The sequence below is a fragment of the Corythoichthys intestinalis genome, chromosome 10 (genome assembly GCF_030265065.1).
Source record: "Corythoichthys intestinalis isolate RoL2023-P3 chromosome 10, ASM3026506v1, whole genome shotgun sequence".
Lineage (NCBI taxonomy): Eukaryota > Metazoa > Chordata > Actinopteri > Syngnathiformes > Syngnathidae > Corythoichthys > Corythoichthys intestinalis.
In genome coordinates this window covers 23,561,441-23,587,340 of record NC_080404.1, presented here as the reverse complement: position 1 = coordinate 23,587,340, position 25,900 = coordinate 23,561,441, and the positions used below count along the sequence as shown (strand labels likewise).

Here is a 25,900-nt window from a genome sequence, read left to right as displayed (position 1 = left end):
TTTAAAAAGAAAGAAAACAAAACAGATAAAACAAAAAAAAAACAGCACTCTTATTTCATTTTTTGATTAGAAATGTCAACTTTTTGGTCATTTATCTCATTTTTTCCAATTTTTGAGCCTCATGATAGCGATGTTGTTTTATGATTACTGTAAAAAAATGGAAACAAACTGTGAAATACATTTTTTTTTTGTTAAAATAAGGCTTCAATTTTTGAAAATGGTTTGCTTTTTTTTATTAAAAAATGGGGGAATACATCATTATTCTCATTTTTTTAAAATCATTTTTCAAATTTGATTGACATTCATTTTAATTCCTTAAACAATTTCATTCAAAGAAAAAAAATACAACCAAATATTTTTTTAAATAAATAAAAAAATGACAGCAAAAACAAAACAAAAAAACAGCTCTATTTCATTTTTTGATTAGAAATGTCAACTTTTTGGTCATTTATCTCATTTTTCCATTTGTTAAGCCTAATGATAACAATGTTCTTTTATGATTCCTTTAAAAAATGGGAACAAACAAATACATTTTTTCTTTTTTAAATAATGCTTCAATTTTTTTAAATGGTTGGCTTTTTTATTTAAAAATGGGGGAATCCATCACTATTCTCATTTTTAAAAAAAAACATTTTTTCAAATTTGATTGACATTTTATGAATACAAAACGGTCACATTTTTAAAATGGATTTATATTAAATGCTGAAATTTTTAAAATACATTTTATTGAGTAAACAATTCTTCATCCCACAAGAAGCAATAGCGAGTTAGCAAGGCCCCTCATCTTCAGGATTGCGTCTTTCAAGATTTATGTCCAGCTTGGCTCAGTCCTCCCTCCCTGTTTCTTGTCAAATCTTGGGGTGTGGCAGCAAACGATTATGGCTTGGGCTCCATACTGTTAGGCCTTTGTAAAGATGGATTCCACCACCAACCCGTTTAGTACACAATATTTTCTTAGTGTTTTCAAGTCAAGTAAACATGGCAACGATGACATCTGGCCCCACCCATTTAAGTCATTTGCCGCTTTCCTCGGCGCAAGATGTCTGATCCAATTTAACCAGAAGTCTGCAGCGAAGCCCTCCCAGTCCAGACAGATTGGACGTTCTAGCACTGTCAATGGCAGCGAATGAGTAAAAATGCATTAGACGACAGTCGCCATCAATACAGCCGATCTCTGTTGATTTTGAGGTCATGACATGTCGCTTTTTGTTGATTTTGTTACTGTCATGTTCGAGCTGAAGATTTTTGGGTAAATGCATCCTGTAAATTTTGACGCATTTCACGTCTCATCTTGCGAATTTCGGGCCCCTTCCTGTAAATCGCGCGGCATTTCGCATTGCATTACATGACGTTATAGGTCACTTCTCGTTGAATTTGGGGAGAAATGGGTTACTTACGTTGTTCGGGTCGACTCACTTTCTGTTGATTTAGGGCCACATCCTGGAAATTATGGGGCATTTCAAAATAGTCTCTTGCGGTCAAAGCAGCCAAAGTCAGTGATTGAAGCTTTTATTGAAATAGCACAATGTTAGTGATGATATCATTTAACCGTGACGGTGCTACAATTCCGAGAACTCACTCATTGCAGTAATCACTGAGAAAAAAAAAATCAATATTCCCTTGACAGGCATAAGTCGTGAAAATAGTGTCGAGTACTCCTGATTGTTTAAAAATACAAACATTCGTGATTAAAATGTACAAGGAGAGAAAGGCGCGTCTCTGAATATCAATCTAAATGCCGTTAGAAAAGCATCCTATTTTTATTTATAAATTTAGTCTGAAAAAATGTAAACATTCCATTTTTTTTGGCAGACTGGCTGAAAAGTTTTACATCAGATAAAGACACAAGCGTACAAATGTTTACGGCTGACGGTGAAAAATGTTATAATGCACATTCCGGATCGGTGGACGATGGCTCGGCTCGGTCATGCATGAAGTCCCATTCTAGCTTGAGATGCATGCAAAGAGTCCACCCTGCCCGCCTGACCACACGGGATTTTAGTGAAATATAATAACAGAGGGATGAACGTATCGGGACACGTTGGGAAATTGAAAAATACAGAAAAAAAAAACTTGGTTTGACGCATTTACCTTCAAAAGGTTTGTCAAAATGGTGGCCTTCCGGAGTATTTTGTGGCGTGACTGGGAAGTATTTGCTCATAATAGACCGAATTTCACATTTGTATCGTTCATTCAACTCCTTTTCAATTTAGAATTTAAAAAAATGAGCAAGAAACAAGTCAATTTCAAGCCATGAAAATTGCTTTGATTCTCAATCAGATGCTGAAGTTTTGCGACGGTCGACATCTGTTGCCGTCACTGCCAGCCAGTGAGTTGAAAAATACAATTTGTTCTTCTTCTAAGACGCACTCGAGTTCATCTCTAGCACTTGAAGAAATCCAAGCAAATTTGGATACTTTTGATCATCCCACTACTTACTGTAGCTGGTACAGACGTTTCTATTAGTGGTGTCCCAATTCATATTTTTTGGACTTGCGATTTTTTTCAAGCTATTTTTGCCCGATATCCGTCATTTTTGACCGGTAAAAGTCATCCCAAAAATAACGCGGTCGAGAACGACGACAATGCCGAAAACACGTGAAAACTAGGTCGGAGACTGTCTGATACACCAAAAATAGCCGTATAGGGTGCCGATACCAATTATCTGGTCGGAAATAGTTTTGATGATCACTGGTGGACGACTGATGCGCGAGAATAGGTTATCCGACGGCTGTATGCTTAGAAAGTCGAATGTGAAATGGAATATTTGGAGCTAGCAAACACCGACGAGCCGTTCGTAATTGGCTTTAAAAAAAGTCATAGAAAAAGACAACGAACATAAAAATTCCTCAAATTGGGAACTTCGCTATTTTCTGGGACAATTTATCGCCCTGAAAAAAATTACTGTGACAGAATTAAACGCTCTGATTTCTTTGAAAGGCTATTTTTGCCAATGAACCTCAAAATCTTGCCAAAAACATCCAAATGGCGGTCTTCAAAAGGTTTAAGGGCTCATGATCAGGGGTGTCAAATACTCCGATCCAGCCCCTGGCTGGGTTGTTCTGCCTGACTGTAGCTCATTCATCTTGTACATAAAAAAATCACATGCTTTTATTTTGAGATCGGCGCCGTAAAGCCATGGATTTTTGATTTGTGTAATCTCTACAGCACTTGGTTGGCTTTCGTGTCCGGTGCGTTTACACCCTGCATTTACCCCCTCGCGGTCAAAATGGATTGGATGTTTAGCCCCGTCAATGGCAGCCAATGAGTTAACTAGGAAGTTATCCAAAACAAACAGGAAGTGACACTAAATCAACTGGAGGTCACCACGAAAATACCCCAAAATCAACAGGAAAATTGACTGGAGGTATCTTAAAGCGACACAGAAGTGAGGCAAAATGAAGTCGTTGCCTGCCATTTAGAAGGATTGACGTGCAATTCACCTACACCTGAAGGACCGGCTGCGAGCGCCCGTCTTCCAGCGCCATTGACGGCACTCGACGTCCGATCTATTTTGACGTTCCCCCCCACGAGGACAGCCGACGAGTTCACTTATTTAATCAAAAATATACCACGTGAGATTTTTGAATTGCCATAAAAGTGACCCGCTTGAAGCCCGCCAACCAAAATGAGTTTGACACCCCTGATGTTTCTCAATTTTCATGTTACCGACTGCAAAATGTTAACCAGCCATTTACAGTCCTCCCGACCAACGTGTCCCGATAGCTTAGTACACGCCAGAATAAGGGAGCACTCGGTCAGTCGCTCAGGTCGATGACCAGATGCTCGTAAATCTGCGTCTTCCCTTTGAAACTGGAGGCCAGCAGGAAGCGGCGGTCGTCGATGGAAACGGGCCAGAAGGCCCGGGGAGCTTGGATGTTGAGCTCCTGGAAGCGGACCAACTGTCCCTTCTCGGCATCCCAGCGGTACACCTGAGTGAAGGAGTAGTCGCTGCCCAGGACGGCGTACTGCCAGTCGCCCACGGTGAAAGGCCGGAAGACCATGGACCCACGCGACGGCACCGTCTGCAGTTCCCGAAAGAGGGCGCCGTCCCAGCGCATGACCTTGGAGTCGCCGATGAAGCGCGTCAGGCAGAGAAAGAGCTCAGAGCCCACCCGGAAATGCTCCACGGCATACACATCCTCCATCTCGGGGATGTCGGTGCGGCGCTCGAAGACTTTACTGCCTTTGTTCCACTGGTAAATGACTGGCCGCTGGGAGCTGCTGGACAGGATGAGGTGAGGCTTGGAGGAGATCTCCAGGTATTCCACGTCAGTGTCGCGGTACCAGGGGTGAAGCGACTGGTGCGAGTAGAAGCCGTTGCCGTTCCACTTGTAGACGGTGGTGGTGCCGGCTTTGGAGCTGTCAGCGATGGCGAAGAAGGACTCGCCGTCAATCAGGAAGGTCTCCACGTCGTTTGGCTTACGGATCTTCAGGACGTCGATGCCTTGCAACTTGATGAACTTGTCGGCCGAGGTGTCGCGCTTGTAGATGTGCGAGCCGCCGAAAAGCTGAGCCACGATGACGAAGAGCTGCTCGTCGATCACCAGGGGTTTGCAGATCACCGTTGAAGTGCCTGCATGGAGAGAAGACCGCATTTTTCCTTTGCTCCATCCGATTGTATGTAGAGTAAAGATGTCCCAATCCTACCACGTAATCGGAAATCAGGCCGATCGCTCCATTTTTCAGGGGATCGGGATCGGGTTTTCAATTTTAAAAATATGCATCGCTGCCTTAGCATATGATCGCTTCGACATACGATCCTTTCGACATCCGACGTAAAATTCGACTTGTCATTTGTCTCGACGTGACGATATGCTCAAAATACGACAATTTACAACAGCGTCACAATTTCATTGTTTTCCAGCAAGACGGACGCACGGCGGATTTTCTTGGGAGAGGGTCCGTAGAAGGTTAGTGCAGGTGGTGAAAAAAGGTGACACCTACCATTTAAATTAAGAAACAAATGATAGAAAAATATGAACATGGTGTGCACGTCAGTGAACTGGCTTGACAATACGCCCAGAAAATGTCTAAAATCTCAAGGACGTCTCATATTATTGTAACATCGGCAAGGAAGTCGCCAGCTTTGTCTAGTTTTTAATCATTTATTTCAGAACTTGTGCAACACAACACGGCGACTGTCCGCCGTAGCTGACGCTAACAACAACAGAACATGAAAAGAGAAAGTAAAAGCTTCCTCCTCTAACGCACCTCTCTCAGTCTGTTGTCAATCACACGTTACGCTGCATGCAAAACAAGATCGTCACATTCAAACCCAAAGGCATCAGCAACTGATCGACGAACCATGGTTGTAGCGGAGGTGCGCCGACAGGAAGAAGCAACCAGACTGTCCAAAGCGGTAACACAAGCCAAACAGGGCCGCTGGACGAGGTGGGAGGGAGTCGAGAAGAGGAAGCTCTCATGGAGTGAACTCTGGGGCATGGAATCCAACAGGCTGAGTTTCATTATTCGAGCAACATATGATGTGCTACCATCTCCCGTAAACCTACAGCAGTGGTTTGGAAAGGACCCAGCATGCCCCCTGTGTGCGACCCCAGCAACACTCAAGCACATCATGGTGGGCTGCAAAACTAGCCTCACTCAAGGCAGATATACATGGAGACACAACCAGGTCCTCAGATGTCTAGCTGATAAACTTGAGCGCAAGAGAGTTTCCATCAATGCCCAACCAATGAACCAGCACGCTTACCAACACCCACCATCGTTTATTCGGGAGGGGGAAAAGCAGAGGTCAAGGCCCGCACACCCTGACCTGGGCCCCCTGAAGGCAGCCAGGGACTGGCAGATGCAGGTCGACCTAGATCGGAGGCTCATCTTTCCCCCGGAGATCGCAACGACTACCCTACGCCCAGACCTCGTCCTATGGTCCAATACAGCCAAGCTCGCCTACATAATTGAGCTAACAGTTCCTTGGGAGGATGCGGTCGAAGAAGCGTATGAACGCAAAAAGCTGCGGTACTCCGACCTAGCGGCTGCAGCAGAGGACAGAGGCTGGAAGGCGAGGGTGCGCCCACTGGAGGTGGGGTGTAGGGGTTTTGTGGCCAGCTCAACAGCAAAGCTCCTTAGGGAAATTGGAGTCAGGGGACAGGTCCACAGACAGGCCATTAAAGAGCTGGCCAACACCGCCGAGAGGGCAAGCCCTTGGCTGTGGCTGAAGAGGAGCGACACCATCTGGGCCGCTAGGGCAAATGCTTAGCCCTGAGACACACACCCAGGAGTGATCAACCTGTGGTGGGCCAGCCTCAGCTGAGGGCGTCTTGTGATAAGTGGCCGAAACGCCCCGTGATCTGAGGATACAACTGATGATGTGTCTCAGTGGCTGAGCAGAGCCTTAAAGCAGCAGCTCCTAGTCCATCCAGGTATGCGGTCAGGTGCAAGCTTGGCTCAGGGGGGAGGACACCCCTGCCATGCATAGTCCAGGGGATTGTTACACCAAGTCCTTCTATCGAATCATTAAAATAATTATTATTATGATTTGTATTCATAATTTTTTGTTTTGTTATGTGTAATTTCTATTTCTAATTGTACCTGCAGCATTTATTAAGGATGTAGCGTAAGTTTTTGGGCTGTGGAACGACTTGATCAAATTATAATGTATTCTAATGGGAAAATCCTGCTCGACTTGCAACCATTTCGACTTACAAACCAGGTCCTGGAATGAATTATATTCGTATGTAGCGGTACCACTGTAGTTATTTATCTGTCACTCTCATTCCTTCTGCTTTTCTTAGTCAGCAGCCAGCTGAGGTTTGCTACTTAGCTTTGTTCTGGTGAATGAAGGCTCTGTACCTCTACGATCAAAGGCACAAATGTGTTAATCATTGTTTTCTCAATCTTTGGTGTCTAGAGGCTGTTTTCGATACCGCGAGCGTCAAAGCATGAGTGAATTTGAGTGGACTCACTCATTTGAACTATATGAATGTTATGGAGAATGATTAAAAGTATGGCAGTAAAGGTGATGCAATGAAAGATGTGGGTGTGCCTACATTTTGTGCTGGTGCACCTTAAGAAAAAAGTTAGACACACCAGTGCAATCAATGTTTTGCCTTATCAGTCAAGCCTAATTTATATATCAGGGGTCGCGTTAACCGGAAATTTTCCGTCGTTGACCGGTTTTTTAAAACGGTGACGGAAAAAACTGAAGTCCGTCAGTCATTTTGACAGGTTGCAATTCACACCCCAGACCACAGGGTGGCACATTAATTAGCTATTGTCTCTCTTAATGCATGACGTTGTTGGCTATTCTGTCAGAATATTGTAGTGTAACCGGGGTCTGGCGGCGGCACCGTGATTGACACATCAACGCGAGGTTCTTATTGGTGCACCCGGTGTGCCAGCGCGTGATCCAATTGGTGGACTAGATTGCCGCCTGTGTATAGACAAGTTTTCGAGGTACCGGTTTACTTCCTTGTGTCTTCCTTCCCCTTCCGTTTCCGCCTGTTTACCATTGAAGTCAATGGCGGTGGAATCGAAGTTGGAAGGTCTTTATACAAGATCCCGGGAATGTTATTTTGATGTAGGCGGGTGGAGAACCAAGCCAAGGCCTCCATGCTTCGTACCATGTCGATTTCCAAACCATGGGTGCTCGTACTCGTCATAAGGAGATGGACAAAACTGACAGCTCCTGCAGTCATACCCCCGCTGTTATGGAAGGTAATGTGCTCTAAAAATACGAAACCTAAAATCTGGCGCATGAAACGACTTGTTGCCTTTGCTATTGATATTACGATGATGATTGTAATTACGAAGTTTAATCATTTTTACAACAACTAGCTTCTGCTACTGCTGCTAGCCGCCTGTTGCTAATCGTGTTTGAATGCACCGCATATATCCAAGTGTTACAAGTTTTTATTCGTTTGTTTACAGCTGGGAAATGCTGTTATAAAAGAGAAGACAACTTGACTTGTACGTTGATGGACATATATCGAACATATATAGTTTGCGTTCCACAATGAGGATGACAGCTCGACTCCCGGGAGAGGCCGAGAGAGGCAGGAATTGTGACAGACGGTGGTTCGCCGAGATCGCCGTGATCCAACTACGAACTTGTGAACGGTAGCATTTTTAAATATATGCTATTGGAGCTGGAATTACCGAAGAGGAGAGCGAGATGGAATGCTGTAATTCGACAAGAAGTCGGGGCACCAAACGATCACCACAGACTATGTAGTAGTCATTTTATATCTGGTAAGATGCATTTAATATATATTTAGAAGATTTTGGGCTGACAACCACAATTAAGATCATTGTGTGACGTTGGTGATTGGAGTCTATATGGTTGCCTCTTTTTCTTTGGGAGTGGAGTTGTTTTGTTGGTGTTGTTGGCGGTAAGCAGAGTAAAAAGAGGGAAAAAAATACAACTTCAGTGTCTAATTTTTCGCCGCCAAGCAAGCGTTACAAAATTAAAAATGAATGAAAACTAAATACTATTGAATATGTCATCATTATCATTTTAAAATTTTCAGTGACTGGTAAAAATAGATTATGACCGGATTTTTATGAGCCTGTCAGTCAAAATGACAGACAACGAAAATGTCTAGCGCAACCTCTGTTATATATATACATTTTTTTTTACTTTTTAAGGGCTAAAAATAACAAAATAATCCAGAAATATAATGGCATTGGCAAAAGATGCCAAAATTAATACGAGTTATACTCCGCAACCCTCTAGGAAAAAGCAGTATTGTAAAGACGACAGTACTGTAACATATTAGGAGCTTTTTTTCTTTTTTTTTTTAAATTGTTTTTTTTTTTCGGTACCTGATCGGGACTCGATATTGGCAGATTTTAAAAATCAGATGAGTCTGACTCGGGTGCAAAAAATATGTGATCTGTACATCACTAATTTTGAATTTGTGGCCGTGTGATATGGGAAAAAAATCCATCACCGTGTAGGCCATTTTATATCATGATGGCAACGTATAGTACATTTTTAAATGATACAACAATTATGACAGCTTCTCTGCCCCCCTCACTTTATTATTAAACTAACCATCCACAAATGTTGAACTTTTCAAGTAGTGCTCCAACCTCCGCAAAACTATCCGGTGTAAACAGAAGCGGCCCAGTAGCATCTTTTTTTATTTTTTGCTCAAATGTGAAGATATCAAATGATCTCCTTGTGGCTAGTGAGCGTTCATTCGCCCCTCCCAGACAAACAGTTCGGACGTCTAGCACCGCCCATGGCAGCCAGTGAGTTAACTGACTGTTCTGTAAGGGTTAAAAAAATAAAATATATATACACTGTACATATATGGCGGAAAACACTCAGGTGACTTGAAGTTCCGCTCTGAGACCCCCAATTTGGCCAAACTCAAAATTGTCCTATATGCATGTGTGAAACATCATTGGAAAGCTTCAAATCTCTATTTTCTGGGGGAATTAAAATTTTGAACAGGAAGGCATTTAAAAAAATAAAAAAAAATTAAACAGCAAAACCCTATCTGGAAGTGAGAGCACGCGAGAGCAGAATTACAGACTCATGACTTTAACGAGATATTATCGCGTACTTACCTTGTTTCGATCCTAAACTCCATGTAGCATGTATGACTGAGTGTCAAGACACAGCTGTGAATGGCCACAGCTGGATTTTTGTTTCTTTTTTTTGGGTGAAACATGGTAATATAACAACGGTTGCAATGCAGAAATCGAAGACATCAAGGAGTGGTCGAGATGTTCTTTTTCATATATTTACCCTTTCAAACGTATTTTTTCAAATTTTCTTTGTTTGGATCCATTATTTATCATCTAACAGAGAAAATGCGACAGTAACAAAAAAAAATACAATTAAGCGATAGTTATTAGGTACATATACACATCAACTAATGATTCTAAGCTAAAAATGACAGACATTTTGAATGATAAATATAATTAATTACCTTCGTTTTATGGCTGGGTTGAAACAAAAGCGGTTGCGCGACGACTGTAAACGGGGTTTCCAGGGTAAAACGGACAAATTAAAAAAATTTGGGGGGCTTAATGCGCCATGAATCTGCTATGGCAGCATATAGACATATTTTTCTATCAAACACAACAGTTGTTTTGGCTTAAAATACAGGAGTTTCTTTTAAAGAGGAGTGGAAGAGCAGAAACTGCTTTTCCAGTCGGTAGGAAAAAGGTAATTAATTTTATTTATTATTCAAAATGTCCGTCATTTTTGGCTTAGAATCATTACTTAATGTCTAATATTTCGTTAAAAAAAAAAAAAAAAAACTTAAAAAAAATTATTCACTCGCATATTTTAAACTTTAACTTTAAACAAATTATGTCACAATGAAAAAAATGGCGTCTGTAAAAAAGCCACGGATAACTACCTCATAACTATCGCTTAATTGTATTTTTTTTTTGTTACTGTCGCATTTTTCCCGATATGTTGGATGATAAATAATCGATCCAAACAAAGAAAAATTGGAAGGAAAAAAAAAACATTTAAAAGAGTAAATATATGAAAAAGAACATCTCGACCACTCCTTGATGTCTGCGATTTCTTCATCGCGACCCTTGTTATATTACCATGTTTCACCCATAAAATCCCCCCAAAATCCGGCTGTGGCCATTCACATCTGTGTCTTGACACTCGATGATACATGCTACATGGAGTTTTTGGATCGAAACAAGGTATGTACAGGATATTATGTTGTTAAAACCATGGCGTCTTTAATTCTGCTTTCGCGTGCTTTCGCTTCCAGTTAGGATTTTGCTGTTTGAAAAAAAAAATTTTTTTTTAAAATGCCCTCCTGTTCAAAAAATTTCTTCCCCTAGAAAATAGAGATTTTAAGCTTTTCAATGATGTATCACACATGCATATAAGACAATTTTAAAATTTGGTCAAATTGGGGGTCTCAGAGCGGAACTTCAAGTCACCTGAGTGGTTTCCACCATATATATATATATCATTATCCGTGTTAATATTGATTTTGGAAGGAATTGTATATGCGTTGCTATTTTCAACTGTCTCGCATGCATTACTTACTCACGGTCGGCAGGGGGAGCCAATTTGCTAAAGGGACATCTCAAGGCCTATCGGTGCTACCGCTACGGCATATCGAGTCTTGTCAATGTAGCAGGTGTATTTATGGCATACATGTAAAATGTCATTGTTTGTATGGTCATATCATACAGCGCGACCTTCAGTCTTCCGGTCACGGCAGTGTCTTAGTATACGGCAACAGCTGCTTGACAAACATCTGACTGAAACGACAACATTTCCAGAACCAGATGTTCCACGTGGCAGGCACATTAGGGATTGATTTGTCTCCTGACGATCCCGATCCGTGTAAACAGGGTTGACATCATCTCGCTACAATGCATGTTTATGCATGTGGCCTTTTTTAATCGGATGACGTGACTTCCACTTTGAAATGAAAGTTTCACAGAAAGGGCGGCAGTCAGTTTTCTCGGTACTCACTGTCAATATCATCAAAGTTCCGGAAGACCGTTTCCACGTGATCCCACTCCATGAAGCTACACTTGCCGATGAAGGGCTGAGCAAAGACCACGTACTGGTCTTCACCGAAAGTAAAGGCCTCCACGGAAATGGATTCGAATTTCAAGGACTGGTATGAAGCAAACTCTGAAGGAGAACAAAAACAAACAATGAAGCAGAAGGGCCCTAGGATGAGTGAAATGCAAGTTGTCATGTTCTCCGATGACCCGAGGCTGTTGAAATAAATCAAAAGAATCAAGAAAAATAGAGGAAATTCATTCAAGCAATAACTGCCATGGTTTGGCAACCATTACAGGGTGTTCAGACCGCCCGCCTCCTGCCCGTAAAAAGTTGGGATAGGCTCCATCACCCGCGCGAACCTTATAAGGATAAGCAGTCCAGAAGATGAATAATTTTTTTTTTTTTCAAATGGAGAAAGTTATTTTTTGGACAGCACAGTGATCTCTCAATTATCGCTGTTAACGGGGACCAGAACCGACTGCATTAAGTGAAAAACGGTAAAGTAGTGTCACCCACCCATTTAAAATTTTTTTGGGCTGTATAAATAATATCAATAAGTGTATATAAAACCCTATAAATGCAAATGTTATCATTACAACATTAAAGTTTGAAACATGTAAATAAAATAATAATTCCAATGTATAATAAATATTATTTAAGTGGATTTTGAGTTTTGCGGGCTCTCCCTGCCTACTTTTGTTTTTTTGTTAAATATGCTTTTACATACTAGGCATGTGCCGGTATGATATTGTGACGGTATGATAAACTTAAGCCAAAATATCACGGTATCACGATATTGCAATTAAAGCTCCAAAATGTGTTACTTTGAGGTATCTGGGTTTTTTAAAAAAATCAATTAAACAGGATTTTGATTTTTCAAAACATATAAGCAAACTGTAACATAAGTATAATGTTAAATTAAAATAATAATATAAAATAAAATAGATAATAAAAACAATATATTCCGAATAAAGGTTAAGGTATTAGTTATTTTGGTAACACTTTACAATAAGGGTTCCTTAATTAACATTAGTTAAAGCATTTTTAGACAATAACTCATGTGTAGGTAACATGAAAATAATTCATTTAATCCCTTATCTAACATTTATTAATATATTAATTAACATGAGTTAATGCATTAAGTTAATGCATTAGTTAATGCATTTTAAGACAATAACTAATGTTTAAGTAACATTACAATAATTCATATAATCCCTTATTTAACATTTAGTAATGTATTAATTAACATTAGTTAATGTATAACCAGACAGTAACTAATAGTTTGGTAAAATTAAAAAAAAATAGGGTTAGGGTTTGTTAACTTATGCATTTATAATTTCTTAGTTAAGGGACATGTGCTACACTTTACAATGAGGGTCCAAAAAACATTCAGTTCAGTTTAAGTTTATTGTCCCCTAAGAAGGGGAAACTTGTCTTACAGCAGATAAGCATGCAGATAACAGATAACACAACAATTCGTACACATACAATAAAACAACACAGACTACAAATTTAAAATGCTATAGACAGTTTTGCATCTAATGCTATAGACAGTTTTGCATCTAGGTGCAAGAATCGGTCAGATTTAGAAACCAAATTGCACTGGGTAAGAAGGTCCTATTTAACTTAAAACAAGGGACTCTGAATCTCCTGCCTGAAGGGAGGAACTGAAACAAGCAATGAAGGGGATGATGTACACAAGTAACAGTACCAGTAATGTACCAGTAATGGTTAATGAATGTTAAGTAATACTTATGAGGTACGTTCATGTGAAATAATACCATACTTAAGGTTAGGTTATAATATATTATATATATAATAAATTACTTAACATTAATTCACATATACATTTGTGCATTAATAAATAGTTATTAATATATACTGGTACTAGTAAGTGATTATGTTATTTTAAAATGAAACATATCTCTGTGAGTCCTTGGGTGCTGCTAACCTAACCTGAAGTATGGTATTATTTTACGTGAACGTACCTCAAAAGTATTACCGTATTGGCCCGAATATAAGACTGCCCTGATTATAAAACGACCTCCTTGTTTTCAAGACTCAAGTTTAAAAAAAAAGACTTTTTGAACACCAAATTAATTTTTATTAAGAAAATAATTACATTACATCCGAAACAAATGATTATAACAATATATTTGAGAGAAAAAGCATGATATTTTGCCTCATTCAAATTTTAATATCTGAACATTTAAATATGTAAACTAAAGCGCAATCACATTCGTAAATGAATGGCTTCTGGTTTTTGAAATTCATATAAACCGATCTATTGTGATAAAACAACAAAATTGCAATAACTGCATTAACCATTAACGTGAAGTCTAACTGTAACTGTAGTCTTGAAACAAATCTGAATAAGGAAAAACATTGCAATGAAATAATGCCAAGTAGCTGAGATCTGTCATGACAGAACATTGCTTCAATGATATCTGGCACCATCTAGCGTCGTGAATGGGGAGAGTATCTGAGATCTCTCATGACAGAACACAGCTTCAATGATATCTGGCACCATCTAGTGTCTTGAATGGGTATCCTGTCTAGACCGCGAATATAAGACGGCCCTCCTCTTTTTCAGCCTTATTTCAAATCAAAAAACACAGTCTTATATTTGGGCTATTACTGAGTGCTTTTTGAACCCTTATTGTAAAGTGTAGCACATGCGTCCCTTAACAGAGAAATTATAAATGCTTAAACCCCCCCAACCTTTATTAACCATTACTGAATGCTTTTTGGACCCTTATTGTAAAATGTAGTACATGTGTCCCTTAACTAAGAAATTATAAATGCTTAAGTTAACAAACCCTAACCCTATACAGTATAGGCCTACATATATTTTTAATTTTACTAAACCATTTGTTACTGTCTGGTTATCCATTAACTAATGCATTAACTAATGCTTTAACTCATGTTCATTCATTTATTAATAAATGTTAGATAAGCAATTATATTAATTATTATAATGTTACTTAAGCATTAATTATTGTCTAAAAATGCATTAGCTAATGTTTATTAAGGGACCCTTATTGTAAAGTTTTACCACTATATTTTATGCCCCAAAAATGCTGGAGAAATCCCTTGCTTGCAGCTGCAAGGCTCAAATCTCCCCCACCGGTTGTTGCTCAGTGACAGTGCGTCAGCTGTGCTACACGATGGCTGGTGGAGGTGAAACTCCTCAACTTTTTTCCCCTATCGAAGAAAACGAAATAGCCGGTATGGGAATACTTCACCATCAGAAAAGTTATAGACGGTCGCGGCTTATAGGAGGAGGGCCAACCGACATGTAAAACATGTTTGCGGAGGGTGGCTGCTGAGGAGGCAATACCTCCAATATGAGTTCACATTTATGCAAAATTAAGGGTTATTGTCATGAACATTTCTCACCAGCTATGATAGTTAACTCCAGCATGGTTAGTGTGTCTAGCAGTGGTAAAACGTGTTTTTTTTTTCTCTCTGGCCAATGTCTATGTTGAGAAAGAGAGTGTGTGTATAATGTAAAAAATGATACGAGTCATACGCACGTGCTTTTTGTGGAAAATAATTATTTTTGTTCTGATGGTAATAATGTTGACGGTTGACGTTTTCAAACGGATAACCGGCACATGTATACATATTGTATTTTTTTTTTAATCTGCCATGCACTGAGGGCACAAAATTTGAGCCGTGAAGTTGCTAGGGATCACTGTATTTCAATTAAAGCTGCTGTATGGCATGATCTTTTTTACTGGCGACAGCTACCTCTGGCCTAAGCGTAATTGTGTCGAGCTGGTGCACGGCGTGCGTGCTTGTCGCACATCAAATGATCAGCACCAGAAACATAAAAAGCAAACGTGATTTTTGAGTGTTAGTATCAAGTCTTAAGCGGGTTAAAAAAGTATTTTAGCCAAGCGGAGACTAGGCGGAGGCTTGGTCAAACGGGGACATGCGCAGGTACGTGTTTGCCCAGAATGTCGTGATAGCTTTAAATAAAAAGATGGATTTTTCAAAAAACTGCATTTTTGTGATTTGGACGATTTTACGGCGTAACGGCACCTGTGGTGATGCAGTCGAAGGACTGCGGCGCCAGGTCGTTGATCCTCTTGTCCTGCATAGTGGATGGGCCTTTGCAGTTAATCTGATCCACAGTGGCGTTTGTGCTGTAGATCCATTCCACCAACCACTTTAGCTTGCAGTCGCACGTGAAGCGGTTTCCTCGCAGGTCTCTAGAAAAAAACGTTCTGTTACAATTGACCATTTTTGCTTTTTCCCCGTCCGGGTTTATACACTAGTCCAAATTCTTCGGTGCCAAACGTACGAGCCAGCGCCGTGATGTCATAGGCTAAATATAGAGGTCGTTAAACACACAACGATCTCATTGTTCACGTTTGCATAGTTTGGCCCATTATGTAACGCATTATGCAAGTGTTAAAGAAAAAAGCAACAAAATGTTTAAATGAAGTTATACTTACACTTTGGTCAAGGCTTCCAAACCCTTGAACAAATCTCTGGGGAGACTCTCGAGATTATTGTAAGCCAGACTCCTGTTGGAATACACAAACGGCATGTCGTTTAACAGCCCCTTTTTCATTCTTTTTTTTCTTTCTTTCTCATTAGAAATGAGCATATTGCACAACAGAACATCTCAAAACAATGCAGTTTTTTTTTTTTTTTTCGCTTTCCTTGCCTAAATTTAGACATATGGTAAATTAAATTGGTTAACGCTTTACAGTACAGTATATACAGTATATAAATCATGTTTAAAGGTAATAAGAAATGTTGAGAATGTTAAAAAATGAAAATGACTGCACTCATGTCATTTTACATGTAGAAAAGAAGTTTGGCTAGCTCTTTTGACCATTTCCAGCCAAAAGTGGGCGGGCATCTGGGTGAACCCGCCCACTCATAACCAGAGTTGACCATGGTGTCTAGTGCTGCTCATGTTGACAGACTGAAAGAACGCTCTTACATCAACAAAAGAAAGAATAGACAGGCTACAGTTATTGAGCTAGCTCATTCTGGGTGTGACACGTGCCATTGAAGATTTTGGAGTGACTATTTGGGATGGATTTGTGTCCAAAATATGCTCCATCACTTGCCGTAGTATTTCCTACACTGTAAAAAATTTCAGTGTAAAATAACGGTAAAGAGCTGGCAACAGGGTTGCCATTTATATACTGTTATTTTACAGTCTTGGTAATGTAAAAATGTTTCACAGTAATAGTCCGTAATCCAGAAAAACTGTTAATTCCTGTATTTATAGAAAATACAGTAAAAGTCTGTGAGCAAGATTGCCATTACCAGACTGTTATTTTACAGTCTTGGTAATGTAAAAATGTTTCACAGTAATAGTACGTAATCCAGAAAAACGGTTGATTCCTGTATTTATAGAAAATACAGTAAAAGTCCGTCAGCTGGATTGCCATTACCAGACTTATTTTACAGTTTTGGTAATGTAAAAATATTTAACAGTAGTAGTCTAATCCAGGAAACACTGTATAGTCCTGTATTATCAGAATTCACAGTAAAGAGCAGGCAACTGAGGAGCTGCAGTATGCTGCGTTTTTAACGATATGCTGTGTTTTAGCGGTATTTGGGAAAATGACTTTACAGTCTATGAATGCATATATTTCCGTCTAGTACAGAAAAAAATGCTGATGTCAGGAGCGAAAGAACAGGTTTTATTTCATCGTGTTGGCAGGCAGTGAAAACGGACAGGAACTAGAGAGATGGTGTAGTCGGGTCGTGTAGGTCAGGCTGAGCAGGCTGGAGATATGGCGAAATCGGGTCAAGCAGGACAGGTTGAGCTCAGTGGAGTGCTGGCATAGTCTGGTCAAGCAGGACAGGCTGAGGAGGTTGATCGGGCTGGAGAGTTGGTGAAGTCGGGTCAAGCAGGACAGGCTGGGTCAGAAGTGGTGATCGGTCAAGGACAAATCCCAAATTACCCCTAAACAATATACTACCGGTGAATCAAGCCATGTGCTAATGGCCGCTGCTGGCACATTTTATCTTTTAATTCTGCTGCTTACCGGCTGCCTCTCTGGTTATCTTTTGCCAACGTCTCCAGCTGCACAGGACCGCAAGTGTCAATAGCCTAATCGGGCTGCCATCTTCCTTTCCTGCTTTTATAGCTCTGGGTTGCTCATGGGTTGATTGGCCAATCTCTTCCAGCTGTGCATCGTTTCCATAGTGCTTGCATGCCGGTGATTTTCCAGTTCACGCCCTGGTCGTCTGCTCAATGCTTTTTTTGTTGATCTTTATCAGGATTTCACTTTACAATGCATGAAAAATCATTGTCCATAATACTCCCATTCCTCGCATGGGTTCTTCAATATGAAGAAGTAAGAGTTTGTAAAAAAAAAAAAAAAAAAAAAATTGAAGCAAAAACCACCTGTCTAATTTACTCCAAATGTAAAGGGGCATTTGGGGACAAAGTTTGTCGCAGCCAGTGACGTTTCCACCGTAATTCACCGCCATACCACTAGATTGGTGGGGCTTTGTCTTTGTATGGTTTTGGGGGACTCTTGTCGAATTCCTTTAATTTTCCACCGGTCATTGACAGCAATGGCAATGGAGATGGAACGTGTGCATTTGCAGCTGCAGCTGATTAATATTAAACAACAAATGTTGTCAATACAAATGTTGAAGCGTAGGCGACACAGAAGTCGTTTGCGAATGTGTGAAAATGGTGTTGTTGTTGTGCTGAACCGGAAACAATGTTCTGAGCAGACCAATCACAGTCCTTCGACGTTCACGTCAAGCGCGTTGACGTGATGTGTTGTCAGGACTTTTTAGAGGTGCACGTCAGGCTATGGCGTAGGGTCATAATCGGGTCTGCGTTAATGGCGTAGGTCCGCCGTCACCGCTACGCAGAAGCATAAATCAGCCTTCAGGGTGATGGAATACTACAATTTTTGGAGAAGGGCCAGTTTAGATCAGAGTGGGGATACAACAAGAAACATATAACATATGAGTAGAATAGAATGGAGGAGACGCCAAATAATATAATAATATAGCCTATAGGCCAACAAAACATCCAGTCTGGTGTTTGCGTCGATGTGATTGTGTTGTAGTCTGAGGCTCAACTCCCATACATCATCCGCTACAGCTAACGCTAATGCATTCAGCTAACATTTGCAACATCAAAATTTAAAACTACTAACAATCAAAACATAAACATAATAAATTTATTAATGATAATATAAATAGAGAAATAATTAAAAATAAATTTTATCGTATTGTAACTCCACAGTTGGATACATACGAGACCCTCGGATTTTGCCTTTTTAACCGCTCAACAGCAAACACCTTTTATTTATTTCCCCCAAAAAATTCACTTAGCTGCATCTTTTGCAAAACAATAGAAAACTGCCCTCTACTGGCACTCCAGAGGAATTAACATCAATATTATACATCGCTATCCAGCAATCCTCAGAACTTTAATATAAAATAATTTAGGTAATATGAGTAAGACTTAATTAACTCACCGTTTATAAATTGGTACACATAAATCCCAATATAAGTTGAAGAACAAGCACTGAAGAGCAGCAAATGTCATCTAAAGTCATCCTCTGAAGAGTCTCCAACATCCAAATTATGGCTAAATAGGTCCTCCAGGATTTGATGGCAAATTATTTGTGGTGTCTAGTTATTTTAATTTAAATTGGCAAAAAACATAGTCTATATAGCCACAATGTAAAAGATGTCAGATTTCTGACCATTCTACAAATTTCCAGTCAAAACTCAGTTTCCAAAAATACGGTAGTGTCATGTAATTGAAACATTAACATACCATTTACAGCATTTGTCTTGTTGCTTTAATGTTGGTAACCCACAATGCATTGCTAACTACCCACAGTGCATTGCTAACTACAGTAATAAACTGTTTAACACAAAAACGGTATTTTAGTGTTCAAAATTGGCCGTAAATTTACAGCAATTTTTTACAGTGTAGCACAAGAAATCATACAATATCTACTGGGGGTTTTTCATTCATTGGTGTTTTTTAAAATAAATAAAAATGGAAATTAATTTAAAATAGAATTCGAATTTTCATCTAAACATATTTTTGAATACATACAAAACAAAACAAAAACATAATATTTACAGGTCTTCTGTTTGTAAAAAGTGATTACAAATCATTATAAAAGAAGATCATATTTACGGTTACGATCATTCACTGATGACCTCCACTGTTAGGGTTACAAAAAAAGTAGTTTTTTTTTTTTTTTAAATGAGTGACAGCGAGAATGAAAATTGGTATTTGCCATGTGGCAAAATGGATTTTGCCATGTGGAATTTTTTTTTACACGTGGCAAAATGGATTTTGCCATGTGGCATTTTTTCTTTGCCATGTGGCAAAATTGATTTTGACATGTGGCGCTTTTTGGTATGTGGCAAATTGATTTTGCCATGTGGCATTCTTTTTTTTTTTTTTTTTTGGTGTGTGGCATTTTTTGGGGGGTGTATGGCAGTTTATCAGGCCATGCGCGTCCATGCCATTGACAGCCAGTGTTGTTCATTTTACTTTAAAAAAGTAATTAATTACAGTTACAAATTACTTCTCCCAAAAAGTAATTGCGTTAGTAACTCAGTTACCTGAATGTAAGACTAATTAGTTACTTGGCAAAGTAACTAGTGATAATTTTTTTTTTTTTTCTCAAAAAAAACCTAAAAAAAAAAAACAGGTCACGCAATGTGAAGTTTAAAGGGTTTGGAGGACAATTGGCCCTAGCCCAATTCTTTACCCTCCAATTAACTAGACACAAGGGTATTGCGATAACTAGATAGTAACCTTTGCTATGTGTGGAAGTCATTTAAAGTTGTGAATCAACCGTTAAAGTTGTTAAAATTTCTCCCGTTATTGCATTAGTTCCCTTCTGTCTACTTTAAACGTGTAAGTTTTAAAACTGTTTCATCATTTAAAGATAGATTTAAGTTAAGATTTTGCCGATTTAGGAGCATTTTAGATTTTTAAAAAAAGTTACTTAGGTTCACTAGGAAGGGTCTCTACATCTCTACTGCTTTAAGATGGCGGCTGTTTACTAACGCATGTAGTCCTTAAAACATGTTGCCAATGCAGCTGTGTCTGTCATTTGCATCTAGTTTTATAATATGATATCTACCGTGTCATGTGGGCGTAGTTTGTCGGCTATGGCTACAGTCAGGTATTATTGGAGCCACCTATCATCGCGGTTGCAACGGCGTCTTCCCCACTCCTGCTCTGCTCTCTCGTCTCCGTGAGTCCGTCTCTCTCAGACTTTTTTTTATTCAACCAACTTAGTAACGCACGCCTTTCCCGCCTCAGTAACGGTAATGGCGTTGCCAAGATGAGAAAAGTAATTAATTAGATTACTCATTACTGAAAAAAATAACGCCGTTAGTAACGCCGTTATATTCTAACGCCGTTATTAACAACACTGTTGTTAATGTTGCTATGTACGTCAAAATTTTCCATTCATATTAAACAGCAGAAAAAAGGTGTGGCTGTGATTTTTGACCATACACTTAGCATTACAGCGCATTGACAATCAACTGACAACCAAGTCAGGCTATGCCATTGATGGCTATGCACGTCCAAATTTTCCATTCATATTAAATGGCAGAAAAACAGGCTGTGGCTGTGATTTTCTATCCCAAAAAAAAAAAAAAAAAAGCCACAAACCAAAATCCATTTTGCCACATACCAAAAAAAAAGTCACATGTAAAAAATACATTTTGCAACATGGCAAAAAAAAATGCCACATGGAAAAATCAATTTTGCCACATGGCAAAAATACACCACATGGCAAAATCCATTTTGCCACATGGCAAACACCACTTTTGGATCTCGGCCCTACGGAAAAAAATACTCATCTGAAATAGCACTCCATGAGAGAAGACCTAAAATTGACCTTTGACCCCCAATATTTCATAATCATATTACAAGCAAGTTTGATAACGATCCCTTTTTCGTTATCGTGTGATTTTGAATGCAAACTCACAAATTCAATTTGGCCCTGTGACCTTTGACCTCACTACCCCAAAGTTTAATGACCGCTTGTGTTTCATCTTCCTTACAAACATATCCTGCAAGTTTTAGAAGAATGTCTTTCTTCACTCTGGAGTTACATATCTTGAATATAAACATACGTACGGAATCCGATGCTTTAGCCTTCTGTAGTTTTCACCGAGTGGCGGGGATCAAAATACAGTAAATGACTCATCTAAAATAGACTTCCTCGCCCAACTATTCATTAAAATCGCGTTTAAAAAAAGACTCATCTGAAATGGACCTCAATTATTCATCACTGAAATAAATGACTATCATGACAGAAAAAGGCCGCCGATTTCCATCCAACGCGGCTCACTTATGAATTTCCCGTCCGACCGCTTTGCACGAGTTTCGACACGATACGGAAAATACTTCAAAGTAATGATGTGGTACTCACAGATGCGTCAAGGTTTTCAGCCCTCGGAACGCGTAGGGTGATAAGGAATGGATTTGGTTGTTTTCGATGAACCTCGGAGGAAAACATCAACGAGCGCCGGTGAGAAAAGCGTCGGCTTTCTCGACTGGGATGCGTGCTCACTCACAGATACTCCAGATGGGGAAGGCCGAGGAAGGCGTCCTCGTCCAAAGACTCCAAGTTATTGGCCGTAAACAAGCTGCAAAGTGGTATTTGAATCCGGTTAACCAAGCTTTGATAGCAACGGATCGGACGTCCGTTGCCGTCAGTGGCGGGGAGGACTTACAGGAGGTGCAGGGCGGGCGTGTGGATGAAGCTCTCCTTGGGGATCTCGGTAAATTCCGACTTGACGAAAGACCTGAAGAAAAACCGCAATGAGGACAGACGGAGGAGGGTTAGGAGCCATCGTTCGGCAGCCTCACAGCGAGATAACGTCGGGCGGGAAAGCTCTAGGGATGAGAGCGGCGCTTTCGCACAGCGCGTTGTCTTTGGTGCACGTGCAGGACGAGGGGCAGCGCGGCTGCTTGAGCCGCCTGCCGTCGGTCGGCCCCGCGCACGCTACCGCGAGCGCCAGCAGCCACAGGGATGCCATCCTGCTCCTCCTCCTTCTCTCCGGACGAGACGGACGCTCCTTCGCGGCGAGGACGGAGGGAGGAAAACAGAGGATCAAACGTGCCTGCGCAGAAGCGGACGGGGGATCCCGGCGAGAGCAGACGGAGCTCGCATCTCCATCCGAGAGAAAACCACGCCTTGTACTGAGCTAGGGGGAGGAAGAGGAGGAGGATGAAGAGGAGGAGGAGGTGTGAGATCTGCGGTGAATCAGCTGGAGAAAATGCGTCTTGTCATTTCCACTGGTGTGGGTGGATCGATACAGGCTCGGGTCGTTAACTTCTTTTCTTATTGAAGGCTTGATACATATTGATAATAATCGATTTCAGGCTGCGCACCTTCAGTCCACGTATGGTTGTGGTTGATATAGTTCGATGACCAGGGATGCACATAAGTGGTGCGCATGTGCGCATGCGTACTGGACGTAGACAAACGCGCTGGCCCTCAACGGCTTCCATACGCTTTTGCGTACCGATGGCTTTGCGGTGGACACGAGAAAATAACTTCTCAAAATGTCGAAGAGGCAGGCCCCACTGAGTAATTATTTCCGTGTTCCCCCACCCCCGTCAAAAGACAGACAGACGACAGAGACGTCACCGGAGCTACCGAAAAAAAGGACTTTTACTGAAAAGTGGCTGCAGGAGGTACAATGGCTAGAAGCAAATGATGCTCGCACGGAAATGCGGTAAAAAATGTGCCGTGAGAATCCCAATGTTGCTGATAAGAGCAGCGGATTTTATGTAGGGTCAAAGAATTTCAGCCATCCAAACTTTGAAAAGCACGAAAAAAACAGAGAGCATGTGGTAATTAAGCAAACTATCGATGTCAGACAGGACCCCACTCGCCCTATGGACAAGTGTCGGAATAAAGGTAATGAAAACAGCGCCATGCACTGACAAACGTGTTTTTGCTCGCATTTTACAAAGCTAAACATGCACGTTCAATAAGGTCTTATGAGGAGGCCATCCCACTTTTACAAAGGCTTGGAGTTAATGTGGGAGCCGCATAATGCCCTTTATTTTGAATTGGTGCTTTTATGTTTATTTCTATACATTTCACTTCAAAGTAATGGCAATTTTGTTGTGCCCAGTTGATGTTAATCAAGCATTAATTGTTAATATAATTATTTAAAGTTAATTGGCTCTAAGTAAAGCTTGTCATAATTTTATCGCATCAGGCGGGTCGGCTCTCAAGCTCAATGAGGACCAAGTCACATCTCCGGGTCCTCCTCTGAGAACCTGGGCAAAAAAAATATGTGCACCCCTGTCGATGACGCTTTATTTCATATTGATGAATAGATACAGATATCGATCATTTTTAATATTAGTTAAAAAAAAAAAAAAAAAAAGGAATGTCTTTATAAGGTGGTTATTGAATGATAATGCTCCATTTCATACTTATAGGCCAATACAGGTATTCGATATCAAAAAGAATAAGGCACAACGTCAATCCACATGCAGTGTACATTTGCTATTGAGTGATAATTCTTTATTTCATACTTATATCAATAATGTTTGAGATCAGTGTAAAATGGCACAGCACTTACAGATAAAATTGATATTGTTTGTTTACCATTTGGATTTCCTACATGTTGTTTTGATTCAATCTAGTTTAATATTAGTTAGAATATTCATCCACATATAAAGTTGATATTAAATGATAATTCTTCATTTCATATGGATTCATGTAAAATGGCACACTGTCAATCCTTCTGAATAAAGTAGATATTGTTAAAATGCCTGTGACACAAAAAAGCATGTTTATTTCATATTACACGCAGTATTTTATGCTCCTGAATGAAATGGACCACTTTGTTGTGGGCAGAAGTAATCGATATGTTTATTCAATTTGTTTTCTAATCCCGCGCTACGAAAATGGGAGCCTTCCGGCCTCAGTCTCGGATTGAGGAAGAAGGCCAATGTGACGTTAACGGGAGACATTATCTTCACTATACAATTAACTATTCTATACAAAAGGACTGCGGATCCAGTTTATTTTGTGGATTAATTTCTGTTTCGCATCACACCAGCTGCAGGCTTTTGTTGCTACACCATGGAGAGTGGCATGAGCATATCTGGGTTTTAAAAAGATCCTGTTCACCGCAAAGAATGGGCAAAACAAATATGACAATGGAGCGACCATTGGAAGGACGAGGAAGTGAGTAAGTTATTGTTTTATATTATGTCAAATACTGGGATCATGACACACGTTTTAATAAGGAGGTGGCTTGCATTTTGTGGGTGACAATGCTACCTGTCCACTAGGAGTGGGAACCTCTTGGTACCTCACGATATGATACGGTTTGCGATACAAAGCTCACTCCAACGATGATCTGACGATACGGTGATACAACGATTATCGAAACATTGGTCAGGAAATCATTCTAGGATTCTAAAACCAACTAATAAACAGAAAAACAAGCTTCTGCTGTGAATTGGAATGAGTTTATCAGTAGTAGACGTCCAATCCATTTGAACTGGGAGGGTGGCAGCGAATGAACATTCGTTCATTCACTGTCATCCCTCCCACTTCAAACGGATTGAACGTCTATGGCTGTCGGTAGCAGCCAATGCCAGGCAATGTGGTAATTTTGGGCCATTTAAGGTCATTTACTTGATGATTTTCAGTTACTTCCTGTTGATTTTGGGGTATTTTATGGGTCGTTTCCTGTTCATTTTGTGTTACAGAACAGGAAGTGACCTGGGAATCACCCAAATGAATAGGTAGTGACTCAAACTCAACAGGAAATGACCTGGAAATGCCCTAAAATGAACAGCAAGTGACCTATAAATGCCCTGAAAATCTGACAGAATGACTGTGAATGCTCTGGTTTCTAAATGAATTGGTTGTCGAGCCCCGTCAAGGCAGCCTTAGAGTTAACTGAGACACTATTATGGTGGAAGATTTTGGTAGCAACTTGTTTAAAAAAAAATTTTTTTTTTTATTTTTTTTTTTAAGACATTGACACCTTTTCAAAATGATATCTCGATTGTTGCAGGAGCATATCAATAACCTTTTGGGATACAAAGTATCACGATATATCACCATTTTGTCAAACCCCTACTGCCCACCTAGAAGGCGGGAGTGGCCGCCTCCCTTGGCCGACGACTGGCGGCCTGTCGCACACCATGGTCGCTGGCCGGTGAGTGCCCGTGCTCGGGCACCCACGCGCTCTCGTCCGCGGTTCTTGATTGTGTAGAGACTTCCACCCCTCTCGGCCGTCTTTGTGTGCTCCCGAAAGAGAGCTATACTCTGCTTGGTTTCGGGCGCACTCTGACGTCGGCCGGTTTGTCCACTGAGAATGCGCCATTTTCGGCGTTCATTCCCCAGCTGTGTCCCCGCCGACGAGCACTGCCTGCCTGCCTGCCGGGGCCGCATCAGA

At 40.4% G+C, this 25,900-nt stretch overlaps 1 protein-coding gene across 1 annotated transcript; it reads right to left on the bottom strand.

Annotated features, from left to right (window-relative positions):
* Positions 1-1,493: 1,493 nt before the first annotated feature.
* LOC130923202 (leucine-rich glioma-inactivated protein 1-like) lies at positions 1,494-22,901 on the bottom strand. Its single transcript, XM_057848724.1, has 8 exons — positions 22,332-22,901; positions 22,196-22,267; positions 22,037-22,108; positions 21,892-21,963; positions 15,934-16,005; positions 15,518-15,687; positions 11,432-11,596; positions 1,494-4,576 (listed from the first exon to the last, which is right to left on the bottom strand). The coding sequence occupies exons 1-8, from the start codon at positions 22,499-22,501 to the stop codon at positions 3,759-3,761; spliced, it is 1,611 nt and encodes a 536-aa protein (XP_057704707.1). The 5' UTR covers positions 22,502-22,901; the 3' UTR covers positions 1,494-3,758.
* Between the last annotated feature and the right edge of the window lie 2,999 nt (positions 22,902-25,900).

What these genes read in the sequence shown, in the direction of transcription:
- LOC130923202 (XM_057848724.1), bottom strand. Translation starts at nt 22,501, where the DNA reads ATGGCATCCCTGTGGCTGCTGGCGCTCGCGGTAGCGTGCGCGGGGCCG. An exon ending in CTGAAAACCTTGACGCATCT is followed by an intron (nt 16,006 to 21,891) that starts GTGAGTACCACA and finishes GTATTCCAACAG; the next exon opens with GAGTCTGGCTTACAATAATC. An exon ending in CTTCGACTGCATCACCACAG is followed by an intron (nt 11,597 to 15,517) that starts GTGCCGTTACGC and finishes GTTCTCCTTCAG; the next exon opens with AGTTTGCTTCATACCAGTCC.